Source organism: Hyla sarda, chromosome 6 (genome assembly GCF_029499605.1).
Source record: "Hyla sarda isolate aHylSar1 chromosome 6, aHylSar1.hap1, whole genome shotgun sequence".
Classification (NCBI taxonomy): Eukaryota; Metazoa; Chordata; class Amphibia; order Anura; family Hylidae; genus Hyla; species Hyla sarda.
Window position 1 is genome coordinate 144,390,235 of NC_079194.1, and position 14,854 is coordinate 144,405,088.

Sequence of the window (14,854 nt, forward strand, 5' to 3'; positions counted from 1 at the left end):
AGACAAAAGCACCTTACCTACATAACACCAGAGAAAAAGAAATACTGTATAAAGTGCACACCACAAATATAATATAATCAATCTTTATTATTTACCAAATACACCCCATGAGGAAGTCACCGATTGTGACGGAACGCGTGGGGTTCTGGGGTCCTGTTCCTGTGCACATTGTTATGGATCCTCTGTGGCTGCCGACATCTGGTGATATTATGTACTCTGTATTTATTTCATCCTTTCTATTTAGTAGTTATATTGCATCTGCTTGTCATTTTTCAGAGTTGTTTAGCGGTTGCTATACATTGATTTGCTATTGTGTACCAGCAGCCACACTGAGTGTGTATATTACAGGGACAGGACATTGGTGAGGGGGGGTTCATGGCCCCTCTCCCATGTTGGGTCATGTTTTGTTAAGCTTTTTAATTGGTTTTAGCTCTTTATGTGTATTTGTATTGTATTTGGTAAATAATAAAGATTATTGATTATATTATATTTATGTGGTGTGCACCTTGTACAGTATTTCTTTTTCTCTGGTGTTATGTAGGTCTTCATTATACTGAGCAGTAGCACCCACCGTGTATTTGACCTGTGGTGAGCCCCCCCATTCTTTTATAATAATAAAAGCACCTTACCATCTCCAGCTCCTCAACTCTTAGCTGTTTCCGGCACTTCAAGGACACCCTCTGCTCCTTTTGGTCCTGCAATGTATCATTACGAACTGTAGTGCTCAGACAGATGACAACATCCACCCTGAACGAGAGAGACAAAGGAGTTCAAGTAATGCTTATACTGGAGCATTATAGACAAGGCAATATCAATACTGCTCAGTGGAGGATTCACACAAGATAAAAAGTAAGGACCTATCTAGAGCAACCAGACACTCACTTCTGCTTAATGTTAGGACAGAGTTTCAGCACATCCTCCTTGCAGGCCATCTTAAACTTGTAGGAGAAGCGGAAATCTTTCATTTGTATCTGAAGTTGGAAAAAAAAATTTAAATGAACAACTAGGTTGCAGAAAAGCCCAAACATAATCAATTGTAGTCAAGGGCACCTTCTTTGGTGACCAGAGAAATAATGCTGCCAGATTACTTACCAGCTGGAAGTGGGTGACACCCACTGAACATTTCTCATTCATCTCCTTCTGATGTTTGTTCTGGATTAAACATTCCATAAGGTCCCCTGAGTCTATCTGGTTATCAGCCACCTCCTGAGAAGACAACAAGGAACAGAAAGTAGGGTAAAGCTAGATTCCTATTAATGTTATCCCCATCACAGAGTCTGGCTGACTAGTATATTGGCATAATTTTCCTCTCCTCAGTCAAATGGTGAGACCAACCTGCAGCATTGAAATAAATGTAAATTTATAAAAGACTCCACTATGCATGTATTGTTTTTTCCCCCCTAATTTTTCCAGAAAAAAAACACAAAAAACAAACAACTTTTGTTTCCCCAAGGCCTTAAAATTTACAGAAAAGTTACATCTCTAGACTAAGGATCGACCGATTATTGGTTTGGCCGATCTTATCGACCAATATTCACGATTTTGGACGTTATTGGTATCGTTAATTACCTTGCTGATAATCCGATAATGCCCCGCCCCCCCACACCGTCCCGGCCAGAGACCGCCGCTGCCCCATTGCCTCCCCCATCCCCGGTTTTATAATTACTTGTTCCCGGGGTCCGCGCTACTTCTGGCTCCTGCGGCGTCCTGTGTTACGCAGTGCAATGATGAGTGACATCCTCAACGCGACGTCACCGTCAGTGCGCACAGTGACAGCTCAGGACGCCGCCGGAGCCAGAAGTAGCACAGACCCCGGGAATAGGAAATTATAAAACCAGGAATGAGGGAGGCAATGGGGCAGCGGCGGTGATTGGACTAAGGACCGGCAGGGGGAGAGAAGTGGGCGGCAGCGGTCTCTGGTTAGAGGATAGGGGGGGGGGGGGGGGGTAGGACTCCGGAGGACCCCAGGACAGGCAGGGGGAGAGAAGCGGGTGGCGGCGTTGGTCTCTGGCACCGCAAACGCCACTGCAGTTCATTGATTTAAATCAATCTGCAGCGGAGTCGCCGGGGGTGTTAGTGTGTGGATATCGGTCGATCCCTACTCTAGACCAAGCTAGAACGTTTTAGATTTTTCACCCACCCAGCTACAGAATAAACAGTCAACAATTATGCAAAAGAAGAAAACCTACGTGGCAGTATCCCTGAATGATGGGCTCACATGCTCTCATCATAAGAGCTTCTATCTGGATGTCCTGAAAGCAGAAAAAGACAGACAAATGTATTACATGAAATCCACAGTCCTGCTAAAGGTTCAGGAATCTGATCCCCAACTGAATGATCTGGGCCATGAGCACATGCTACCCGCTTTAGGCATATGCTGCAGCTTTTTCACCTCTGACTCCAGCTCTGTAAGATTTCCCACAATCTCCCTGCACTCTGGAACCAGTTCTTCCAGGTGATCCTGTAGGCACTCCAGTTCCTAGAAAGAAACACCTTACATAAAGAGGGAGCTCCACCCAACGCAATGGCAAAATTCAGTAAATTGTTGCCAGGTCAGAGATAGAGTATCTGTAAGATTAATAATTCATATGTGCTCCAATCAGAGGATTTGATATCAGACACTTACCTGTCCGGTCTCAGTCTTTTCATTACACCATTTCCCCAGCTCTGTCATGCATTTGGCCTGCATGGCAGGATCCAGCTTCACATCAAGTGCCCTCTGATGGAGAATACGCTGCACTTCAGCACGGCACTCACGTGATAACTACAAGGCAGAATGTAATCTTTAGTCAGATGGAATAAAATGGTTTGCTGTTAGTGTAAATGGATCCAAAAATCATGTTAACATATTTGTGATCAATGTTCAGTTTTAATAGATGGTGCTATTCCATCTCTCAGAATCCAGAAAACAAAAACACCTAGGTACCCAATTGGTCTGGGTTTTCCAACAAGGGTGCCTCCAGCTGTTGCAAAACTACAACTACCAGCATGCCCGGACAAAAGGCTGTCCAGGCATGCTGGAAGTTGTAGTTTTGCAACAGCTGGAGGCACCCTGGTTGATAAACACTGACCTATAGGTGATACATGTAAACAGATACACCTTGGGAAGCTTTAGTAGTGTAACCGTCCTTGTATAGACATAGCTGGGCATAGAATTTGGTTTAAAAAAGGATGGAGGTAACTCTGGAAGCAGGCAAAAGCAGGGAAAAAGTATGATTATGGATCATGGCAGGAAAAGGGAGAAGCATCTCAGAAGCTGGATGCTGAGGTAGTCTCAGTTCTCTGCCATAATCCATAATCACCGTTTTCCTCCAACTTCAGATCACAACAAGAGTTCCTTGCATCTGCTTTCAGAAGCCCAGTGCTACTTCAGGGGTTCTCAGGAAAGGCTGGATTTATGTGACTTATCCCACTCATTGCATATAGAAGTTGACATGACGTATAAATCAACTGAAAGCTGAAAACGTGATGTGAATCCAGTCTTAGTCATTACATGATGGAAAAGCCAAACACATTGCAGGGAATTAGGGAAAATTAGCGGAGAGTGGAGCGGGATCATGTGACCCAAAACATTTACTATAATTTACACCACTACTGTAAATTATAGCAGAAACTTAATTTTGTAAACTTTTGTTTATGGCACATTAACCATCACAGATGAACCAAGCATTTAACACCTCAAGGACTGAGTTTTTCCACTTTCGTTTTTTCCTTTTAAAAATCATAACCTTTTCAATTTTGCACCTAAAAATGCCATATGATGGCTTATTTTTGAGCCACCAATTCTACTTTTTAATGGCCATTATTTTACCTAAAAAATCTACGGCGAAAAAATAGAAGAAAAAACGCCATTTTGTAAATTCCGTTTTTACACAGTATCAGTAAAAATGACACTATCTTCATTCGGTAGGTCCATACGATTAAAATGATACCCTACTTATATAGGTTTGATTTTGTCGTACTTTTGGAATAAAATCATAACATGCACGAAAATGTATACATTTAAAATTGTCCTCTTTTGACCCCTATAACTTATTTATCCACATACAGGGATATATAGGACCACCAAGGACAGGATAAAGGCACCTTTAGATGCCGCTGTCAGCAGTGACAACAGTGATCTAAAGGGTTAATAGCTGGCCGTGGCATGTTGGCTATTAACGCTGGCCCCTAGCTACAGTAATCAGCTGGGGGCCAGCCAGTATGACGCAAGCCCGTGCTATACCCAGTTAACGACACATGGATGAGTATACATGTCCATGGTCACTAAGGGGTTAAAATGATACCCTACTTATATAGGTTTGATTTTGTTTTCTGGGAAAAAATTATAACCATATGCACAAAAATGTATACGTTTAACCCCTTAAGCACCGAGGGTTTTTCAGTTTTTGCATTTTCGTTTTTTGCTCCTTGCCTTTAAAAAATCATAACTCAATTTTGCACCTAAAAATCCATATGGCTTATTTTTTGCGCCACAAATTCTACTTTGTAATGACGTCAGTCATTTTGCCCAAAAATCTACGGCGAAAAAGAAAAAAAAATCATTGTGAGACAAAATTGAAAAAAACCCTGCTGTTTTGTAACTTTTGGGAGCTTCCGTTTCTACGTAGTACATTTTTTTTTGGTAAAAATGACACATTATTCTGTAGGTCCATACGGTTAAAATGATACCCTACTTATATAGGTTTGATTTTGTCATACTTCTGGAAAAAAAAATCAAAACTACATGCAGAAAAATGTATACGTTTAAAATTGTCTTCTTCTGACCCCTATAAATTTTTTATTTTTCCGCGTATGGGGCAGTATGAGGGCTCATTTTTTGCGCCGTGCTCTGATGTTTTTGTCGGTACAATTTTTGCATTGATAGGACTTATTGATCGATTTTTATTCATTTTTTCATGATATAAAAAGTGACCAAAAATACACTTTTTTTGCGCGTACGCCATTGACCGTGCGGTTTAATTAACGATATATATTTTTTATAATTTAGACATTTCCGCACGCGGCGATACCATATATGTTTTTTGTGTGTGTGTGTGTGTGTGTATCTTGCTGTCTCTAGGTGGTGTGACACTATGGTAATAAAAAAAAAAAAGTGTGCTCCTCCCAGCAGGATATACCCGCCTTCAGGCTCTGAGCTAATCAGTTTAAGCTTAGGGTCTGAAGGAGGTGGACGTGGTCTGGATTTCTCCAGACCAGGTCTTCTGATTTTTTTTTTGTTTTCCTAGTATAGGGACGTGTTAGTTTTTTATTCCTTTTTCTTTCCTGTTTTCAGGTGGGGACTCAGGGACTCCGGTTCCCTGTTTCCCCATTGCGAGTAAGGGGGCACAGACATTGCGTATATGCGCTGTTCACCCCCCCTCGCCAACGGTCAGCGCCTGGGTTGGTACCTCATGGGTCCGGGTCCCCCTATTTCCCTGCTCGCCTCGCTCACGCATAGCAGCCAGGCGTGATGCAGGTAACTAAAGTTGACTGAAGACTTCACTGAAGACTCCATTAGGCAAGTTCCTTTTTCGTCCTTACGGAAGGTCGTTGCAAGGTACAACCTGCTTCCAAGGCCACCATTTCTCGGTGGATTTGGTACGCCATTTCGGAAGCCTATCGCTGTAAGGGGAAGATTCCTCCATTCAGGGTTGTGGCTCATTCCACAAGTTCTGTTGGGGCATCCTGGGCTCTCCAGAATAGAGCCTCGGCCTCGCAGATTTGCAATGCGGCTACCTGGTCTTTGCACACTTTCTCGAGGTTTTACCGAGTTCATACTTTCGCATCGGCTGGTGCTAGTCTGGGTCGTAAAATGTTGCAGGTGGCAGTGGATCGGTCGTCTGCCTGACTGCTTCTCTGTCCACCCAAGGGACGACTTTGGTACGTCCCACGGTTTGTGTCCCCCAATGGAGCCGATATAGAAAAGGAGATTTTTGTTTACTTACCGTAAAATCTCTTTCTCGAAGGATCCATTGGGGGATCCCACATTTTGGGATTTTCCTTTGGCCATCTGTCCGAGCGTCGGATGGTGGCAACTATGGAGGCCGTACCCTTTGCCCAGTTTCATTACCCCCCCCCCCCTTCAACAGGTCTCCTCTGTTCCTCGATCGTCAGATTGTTCTCCCTCGCAGGGTCCGTCAGTCTCTGCTCTGGTGGCTCCGCTCCCCCCTTCTCCAAGGGCGGTCGTTTCTTCCCCTTCACTGGCAGGTTGTTACAATGGATGCCAGCCTGTCGGGCTGGGGCGGCGTGTTCAGGGACTCTGGTCTCCCCAGGAGACCCTTCTTCCGATAACCATATTGGAATTACAGGCGATTCTTCTTTGTCTTCTTCATTGGGAGTTCAGTCTACAGTCTCGCAGCTCGGCGGAGGTGACCAAGATTCTCACCTGGGCGGAGAGCAAGGTTCCGGCCATTTCAGTGATCCACATTCCGGGAGTGCTCAACTGGGAAGCGGACTTCCTCAGTCGGTCCTCACCCGACCCCGGCGAGTGGTCTCTTCATCCGGAGGGCTTCCCGCAGCTCTGCGACCTCTGGGGCATTCCGGACGTGGACCTCTTCGCGTCCCAGCACAATCGGAAGATCCTTCCTTTTGTGTCCAAGTCCTGGGACCCTCAGGCTCTGACCGTGGACGCCCCAGTGATTCCTTGGGCGGGGTTTGCCCTACCCTATCTGTTCCCTCCTCTTCCGCTCCTTCCCAGGGTGCTGAGGAAGCTCAAGGCAGAGGACGTCCCCGCCATTCTGGTAGCTCCAGATTGGCCCCGAAGGTCGTGGTATGCCGACGTAGTCAGGCTCCTGGACGACGCTCCTCTGCGCCTTCCGCTCCGCCCGGACCTATTCTCTCAGGGTCCTCTTTGCCACCCCAATTTACAGTCGCTGCATTTGACGGCGTGGCGGTTGAGACCGCGGTTTTGAGGGCCTGCGGGTTCTCTTCCCAAGTCATTCACACCATTCTCAAGGCTAGCAAGCCCTCCACCGCAAGAATTTACCACCGTACTTGGTGGTCTTATTTTCGTTGGTTTGAAGCTCAGGACTTCTCCCCAGTAACCTTCTCGGTTCCCCGTCTTCTCCTTTTTGCAGTCGGGGTTGGAACTGGGGTTGTCTCAGTTCTCTTAAAGGTCAGGTTTCAGCCCTAGCTGTTCTTTTCCAGCGGCCCCTGGCTTCTAATTCTCATGTCCAGACCTTTCTTCAAGGAGTGGCGCACGCTGTTCCTCCTTATCGGTCACCCTCTCCCCCTTGGGACTTGAATTTGGTTCAGAGTGCCCTCCAGGGGGCACCCTTTGAGCCCCCTAGAGAGGTGTCTCTCCGCCTCCTTTCTTGGAAAGTGGCGTTTCTTGTTGCCATCACCTCCATCCGGAGGGTGTCTGAACTGGCAGCTCTTTCCTGCCGTTCTCCGTTTCTGGTGATCCACCAGGATAAGGTTGTTTTCCGGCCAGATCCTTCCTTTTTGCCTAAGGTGGTCTCGGCCTTTCACCTCAAAGAGGACATTGTCCTCCTGTCCTTTTGTCCTGCTCCTTCTCATCCTAAGGAGCGCTTACTACACAAGCTTGATGTAGTTCGGGCTGTTCGGTCTTATCTTTCCATCACTTCTTCGTTTCGTCAGTGTGATTCCTTTTTGGGATTTTCCTTATGTTTTTTTCTTCCGGTTCTCGGACAGTTTGGGGTTTTTCTTTGACCTGTTTGTCTCCTCCTATTGCTCTGGAACTTAAACTGATTAGCTCAGAGCCTGAAGGCGGGTATATCCTGCTGGGAAGAGCAGACTTTTTTTTATTACCATAGTGTCACACCTCCTAGAGACCGCAGCATACACCAACGGTCTGTGTCCCCCAATGGATCCTTCGAGAAAGAGATTTCACGGTAAGTAAACAAAAATCTCCTTTTTATTTACACTGTTTTTTTTTTTTATGGGAAAAGGGGGTGATTCAAACTTAATAGGGAAGGGGTTAAATTATCTTTTCCCTTTTTTTTGCAGTGCTATAGCTCCCATAGGGACCTATAACACTGCACACACTGATCTATTACATTGATCACTGGTTTCTCATAGGAAACCAGTGATCTATGATTCTGCCACTTAACTGCTCATGCCTGGATCTAAGGCACTGAGCAGTCATTCGGTGATCGGACAGCGAGGAGGCAGGTAGGGATCCTCCAGCTGTCCTGTAAGCTGTTCGGGATGCCGCGATTTCACCGCGGCTATCCCGAACAGCTCCCTGAGCTAACCGGCATGCTTTCACTTTAGACGCGGCGTTCAACTTTGAACGCCGCGTCTAAAGGGTTAATAGTGCGCGGCACCGCGATCAATGCCGCGTGCTATTAGCCACGGGTCCCGGCCGTTGTTAGAGGCCGGGCCCGACCCGCGTTATAGATCAGGAGCGGACTCATGACGTACCAGTACATCATGGATCCTTAAGCGGTTAAAATTGTCATCCTCTGACCCCTATAACTTTTATTATTCTGCGTACGGGCCAGTATGAGGGCTCATGTTTTGCACCGTGATCTGAAGTTTTTAGCGGTACCATTTTTGTATTGATCAGACTATCGCTTTTTATTCATTTTTTTATGATATAAAAAGTGAGCAAAAATACGCTATTATGGACTTTGGAATTTTTTTTGTAAGTTCACCATTGACCGTGTGGTTAATTTAATATATTTTTATAGTTCAGACATTTACGCACACGGCAATACCACATATGTTTATTTTTATTATGGTTACATATTTTTATATGGAATTTGGGAAAAGGGGGTGATTTAAACTTAATAAGGGCTTAATGGGTGTTTTCATTTTTACACTTCTAGTCCCCTTAGGGGACTTATAGGAGGAATTAGATTCCTCATACAGATCAATGTGGTTTCATAGAACCACATTGATCTGTGTGCTTTGCACTCAATTGATAAAGCCTGGTCCTCAGTGCAGCTGTCAGCACAGGAGGAGAGGTAAGCCCTCAGGACACCTCAGCAGTGGATAACCACCCACAATCGCGCTTCGGGGGGGGGGGGGCGGAGCATCCACCAAACTGGACCACCAGGGGATGGTTTAAATGTCCCTTTAGATGCTGCTAATCTGCTATTAATGCTGGCCCCCAGCTACAGGAATCAGCTTGGGGCCCGGCCAGTATGACTCTGGCTCAAGTCGGGAGACAACGCCATATAACGGTTGCAGTCTCAGGACGAACTGGCTCGTCCTTAGACAGCAACCGGTTAAATGAATTAGGAGTTACCTTTATTCTGCTTTCCTTGCCTTAAAAATGGGCAGTGTCAGATTCAACTTTTCTAATATACTTCATAAGAAAATGTTATTTTCCATTTTTATAGAAATCATAGCTTATAAAATCATGGCTTTGTCCAAGCTGAAGCACAGGCATGAACAAAGTCTCCTCTGTGCTCTCTCCTGTCAGACAGGACTCCTCTGTGCTCTCTCCTGTCGGACAGGACTCCTCTGTGCTCTCTCCTGTCAGACAGGACTCCTCTGTGCTCTCTCCTGTCAGACAGGACTCCTCTGTGCTCTCTCCTGTCCTTTCAGACAATGCTATCCCACCTTCACTTACAGGACCTTGTCCAAGCTGAAGCACAGGCATGGACAAAGCCATGATTTCTATAAAAAGGAAATCATTTTTGTATGAAGTATATTAGAAAGGTTAATGTTTTGCCAAGATGTACAACATAAGTTTTTGTATTGGACAGTGCCCATTAAAGAGGTATTTATACGGCGACGCGGTCGGTGAGCGGTCGGTGATGGGACTCAGGAGGACCCCAGGACAGGCAGGGGGAGAGAAGCGGGCAGCGGCCTATGGCACCGCAAAAGCCTCTGCAGTTCATTTATTTAAAGCGCCCGCTTTAAATCAATGATCTGCAGTGGTGTCGCGGGGGATAAATAGCCGATAACATACCGGAATATCGGTATAGGCCCTAAAAAATCGCTATCGGTCTATCCCTAATTGTGTATATACCAAAGTTTTTGGAAAATTCTCTATAATTCAAGGATCAAATGGGGGAGATTCATCAAGACTTGTGCTGAGGAAAAGTTGACCGGCTTCCCATAGCAACCAATCATATTGCTTTTATTTTTCCTAGTCCCTTTTCAAAAATGAAAGAAGCGATACGATTTGTTGCTATGGACACCAGGTTGACTTCTCTGCAGATTTTGATGAATCTTTCCCAAATATATATGTGTGTGTGTATGTATTTATTTATATTCTCCCCCCGATATAGATATATATCTATATAGATGCAGAGATTGGGGGAGGGGTGTTACCCAATCAGGACCATATAAAATGAAACCTCTGAGAAGACCACCAAAACTGCATGTTACACAAAATCTGGTCTAGATAAGGGGGTGGTCTTCTCAAGAAGCTGGAAAAGTTCACTGCATCATCCAGAATGAAGAGCTGCTACCAAAAGTGGCTCCTGCACCAGCATATGTGCATTAGATCAAAAGCCCCTTTGACACCATTGGCTACAGGGAAATAGGAAAATATTCCTCATCTTTTTTAGGTTGTTGGGGGGGAATCTGAGAAAATGTTTTAAACATTTGTCTTAAAATACAAATAAAAAAAAAAGGGGACTAGATTGATCATGTGGTCTTTTTCTACTGACTAACTTCAAATTTTTCTTTGTATAATCTCACCTCCTATGTCCACAGCCTCAAAAACACTTACTCTGCGCCCCTGATCCTCTGTGCGATACGCGTGCCTGTACAAACAGGAGAAGATGGCTCCAGCTGGCATATTTTCACTGGTCTCATTCCAGCCATGTGCGTAACACAACCTGGAGGCGTCTCCCTGACATTTCCTGTATAAAACAGGATCCAACCTGGCAAAGACAACATGGATAAGGTGTGTCACTCAGCAACTCCATAATGAGTAGGCTAGTGAATATGCAACTATATGCAGACATCTTACTTCCAGTCCCTTGAGATAAAGTACTGCAGCTCCAGAAGACGATGTTCACACTGGTCCACCATTTTTTCTGTATATAAATGCTCCATTAAACATGACAGAATCCTGGAAAAGTTAAGGTAAAAACATGAGCATCTTTGTATCAAGAAGAAACCCACCCTGTATAACCTGTCCTTGGACCATCATATAGATTTAAGGTCTGTGCTTCATTTCATTTTAACAGGCCTAAAAATACAGTCAGGCACTCACATTGGATCCCCAGAGCGGATATGCTTGCAGGCAGTCTGAATGACAGATTCGCATGCTTCATTGAGTGCGCGGTCTATACGATAATCAGAGGCAGGGTCTGTCTCCTGCACCAATGTCTGTAACTGTAAGGGAGAAGAGAATGCCATCACAATGGTGAACACATACTAAAAAGACTAATATAAGTCCTGAAAGACAGACTAGAGACATTCTACACAAGATGACCTGAATATTCTTTATGAAAACCAAAGCTCTTTCTCACCGCCTGCTGACACTTTTCTGCTATATTCCCCTTTTCTCCACGCACAACTTTCATCAGGCAATGCAGGGTGCGTCCCTTTCTATGTAGACCCGAGCAATGGTGTTCGATTTCCCCCCGGCAGCTCAGGATAATCTCTGGGCTCAGAGAGAAGTCCTCCATTAACATGCGCCTGTAGTCAAGCATCTCTCCTTGGCACTCACTGCTAACCTGGCGGCCTATAGAAAACACCAAGACAAACCAAGTTAAACAATAATTATATTGAAAAGCTGGAAAAAAAAAAATAGAAGACAATGCCCCATAATAAAAACAGTTGTCCTTTTCTGCCTTCATGGACTCCTCTACACATTACATTAGATGTGCATCTTAAGGGTAGGGTATGTAACGTATATGCAACATATTTTATAATGCGCAAAATCTGCTGCATAGCAAGAAATACGCTGCGTAGTCTCCTATGAGCAGATCTTGCGCCAGCCCAGTGCATGAAGTGAGGTTTGGAGGCATATTTCTCTCTGTGTAGCGGATTTTGCTCAATGTAAAATTGCTAACATGATGTAAATTTGCAAGATATTGAACAATAGTCAAACTGTGAAGTGAAGAACATCTGACACTAATGCAATATAAATTTGAAAGCCAAAAGGACAACAAATTGTATACAGCACGCACCTCTATGCACAGCAGACTCCAGACAAAGCAGCAGATAGGAAAGCCGAGCCTCCCTGGAGCGTGGATGATTTTCCACATTACAGCGATACTTCTTTAAATCAGCCTTACAAGACTTGGCCAGAGAGTAACTGACCTTGTAGTCCTGAGCTATCAACTTTTGGCGAGTGGTAAGGGCATCTCGGCACTGCACAAAGAATAGGCATTAGTTTTCATTGGAGCATATAAACAGACAAGCCAAAAGTAGTACATCACACTCACCCGCTCACTCATGGATTCCTCAAACTTATGGTTGAACAGACACTTATACACTCTTCCTTCACCAGCCTGGACCTGTTCAGAGAAGAGGACAATGACAAGAAACACTTAAATGCAATGTGTCAAAGGAGGAGTGCTTTAAATGTGTTAAAAGCCAGGATAAATATCTAAAAGACAGGGATAAATAATAACAAAACCACACAATACTCACCTCACTAATCCCCCACTGCTGCCATTTCAATGTTCACTAGATCCCCACTGATCTGCAATTACTGGTCCCATCAGGACACAGAAAATAGCTGGAAATGTCTGCTCAGCCAATAACCAGGGAGTATTATAATAAACACCAAGGGGGGGGGGGTGAATATATTTTATTTTTTATTAGCCCAGTCTATTCTTTTAATTTTTTTTATACATATATATTTAATTTTTTTTATACACACACATTTATAAAAAGAAAAAATATATATATATACCAATTGACTACCTGTTTACTTAGCCGTTGAGCCCCTGGTCTGCAGGAAAGCTTTAAAGGCAAATTTTCATCTTCACATTTATGGCATTTTAAAAAGGGATCTGCCATTAATAACTGATAAGTGCAGGACCATCTCTAAACCTGCGCCTACCCTAAGATAGATAGTCACCTAACCTCTTCCAGGCTGTTTGCAGCCATTGGCGGTTGTTGTGAAGCCAAAAACAGCCAAGACGACGTTTTATGCATTTTGCCTTGAATGGAGGTTATATAAAAACAGTGTAGCACACAAGCTATATTGTTTACAGAACTTCCATTAAAGTCAATGGGAGTTACACAGATTTAAAAAAAAAAAAAACCGCCTGCTCAGCTGTTTACAGCTTACCACCAACCTTCGGCTGCCAGAGGGGTGAAGGCCTCCATCTCAGAAAAAGTTGGACCCACTTCTATTAGACATTTATAGCTGATTCTGTGGCCTGCATAAAAGTGCATGAAGTCCCTACTGATAAAAGATGAAAACCAACCAGTTGTCCTGTCGTTTTGCAGCCATTCTATTTGGTTGATTTAATAGGACACCAGACTTCATTTTTTTGTGCATTTCTAAGAATCAATAAGTCTTCTGTATGCAAGAGTCAATTTAGACAAAGAATATTAAGCACTCACCACTGGCAATGACAGTACCTAGATTCATTTTGCGTAACTGTCAATAAAAGTTAAGGTTACTTACAGTTTCACAAAATCTCTCCCGGTCATCTCTGCAGGCGAAGTACAGGTGTCTGTCTAGATGGAAGTCATCTGATGAGAGCTCAGCCACACGCATGATTGACTGTTTGCACTTATCAGATATGTGGTTCTGGGGATCTGTCTCTTCTGCTTCCTTTACGATGGCCTTCTCCAGGCAAGCAACCACCTCCCCCTGAGAGTGAGGGTCCTGGGTAAAAAGAATAAGGCAGGAATTAGGAGGAGAGGCAGACACTCTTACAGACACTACTTCTCACAAATGATCCCAGGCAATCCTCACCTTGTCTCCGGGTCGGATACTGCCGCACTTCAGAGTGTTTATCTCAGCCCTGCAGTCCTCCATAAATCCACATATAAGGCGGTAATCGCTGTAAATTATGGTTGCCATCTTTGTGATGTACTGGTGGCATTGGTATTCTGTGATATTTGCACGATGATCCACCAAACAGGAGACAACATAACCCTTCCCAGGAGTCTCCTCTGCACATTCCTTCAGCTAACAAAAAATGCAAAAGACTATTAAACCACTGACCCTGCACCAAATCTGTTTCCCTGTCCCAGAACTGAATCCATTTCTAAACTCCACAGTATACAGGCTGCAAACAGATGTGTAATAAAAGATATGTGATCCCAAGGCATTCACCACGGGTGATGTAGACACCTGAGGACACCGATATAGAAAGACCACACTCACCCCAGACAGAGTAGACTTGCAGATCTCTTTGGCCACAGACTCAAACTTGATATCTTTTGTCAGGTTGAGTTTAAAGTTCCATAGAAGCTGAAAAATAAACATGAGTATTATAAATAATATTTACTAAAGGAGTGCAATAAAAACCCTGATAAAAATGACACTACGTAAAATTTAGTCTGAGACCTGTTTCAAAGAAGCTATGTAGATATATTCTTACCACAGAGGTGCTCGGCACACAGAGGCAGGGCAGTGGACTCAGTAAGCAGAAACACCTAAATCTAGCTCAAACAGTGACTTCATTGTGAATGGCTCAGGTATAATACTGTAGTAAAAATGGTTACATCAGACTTTCCATCTCCGTTGCTTGGGGACTCAGGGTGTACCTGTTAGCCCTGGTCCAGTTTACCGGTTTTAAACTGTTGTCACCGGCGGAGAACAGGTTAAACCCGGTAGGTCCCGGTTGCTACGGGCAGCCAGGACCCACGGCTAATGCCGGGCACCGCCAATTGGGCCGATGCCCAACATTAACCATTTAGACACTGATCAAAGTTGATTGTGGCATCTTAATCGAAAGTAAAAGAATCCCAGCAGCTCAGCTTAGCTGATCGGGAATATGGCAACAAAATCCTGATGTCCCTATCAACTTAC

The 14,854-nt window shown here is 44.3% G+C and overlaps 1 protein-coding gene across 1 annotated transcript in view; it reads right to left on the reverse strand.

Moving 5' to 3' along the window:
• The window catches only part of GLG1 (golgi glycoprotein 1), a 45,308-nt gene that overhangs the window by 7,690 nt on the left and 22,764 nt on the right, over nucleotides 1-14,854 (reverse strand). The window contains exons 3-17 of the mRNA XM_056525454.1: nucleotides 14,207-14,293; nucleotides 13,793-14,008; nucleotides 13,499-13,702; nucleotides 12,303-12,374; nucleotides 12,045-12,228; nucleotides 11,382-11,596; nucleotides 11,123-11,244; nucleotides 10,877-10,978; nucleotides 10,634-10,787; nucleotides 2,627-2,764; nucleotides 2,393-2,479; nucleotides 2,190-2,252; nucleotides 1,093-1,206; nucleotides 883-971; nucleotides 630-747 (exon numbers count right to left, since the gene is read on the reverse strand). Of these exons, the coding sequence (XP_056381429.1) occupies nucleotides 630-747; nucleotides 883-971; nucleotides 1,093-1,206; nucleotides 2,190-2,252; nucleotides 2,393-2,479; nucleotides 2,627-2,764; nucleotides 10,634-10,787; nucleotides 10,877-10,978; nucleotides 11,123-11,244; nucleotides 11,382-11,596; nucleotides 12,045-12,228; nucleotides 12,303-12,374; nucleotides 13,499-13,702; nucleotides 13,793-14,008; nucleotides 14,207-14,293 (1,965 nt within the window). The remainder of the gene's footprint in view (nucleotides 1-629; nucleotides 748-882; nucleotides 972-1,092; nucleotides 1,207-2,189; nucleotides 2,253-2,392; nucleotides 2,480-2,626; nucleotides 2,765-10,633; nucleotides 10,788-10,876; nucleotides 10,979-11,122; nucleotides 11,245-11,381; nucleotides 11,597-12,044; nucleotides 12,229-12,302; nucleotides 12,375-13,498; nucleotides 13,703-13,792; nucleotides 14,009-14,206; nucleotides 14,294-14,854) is intronic.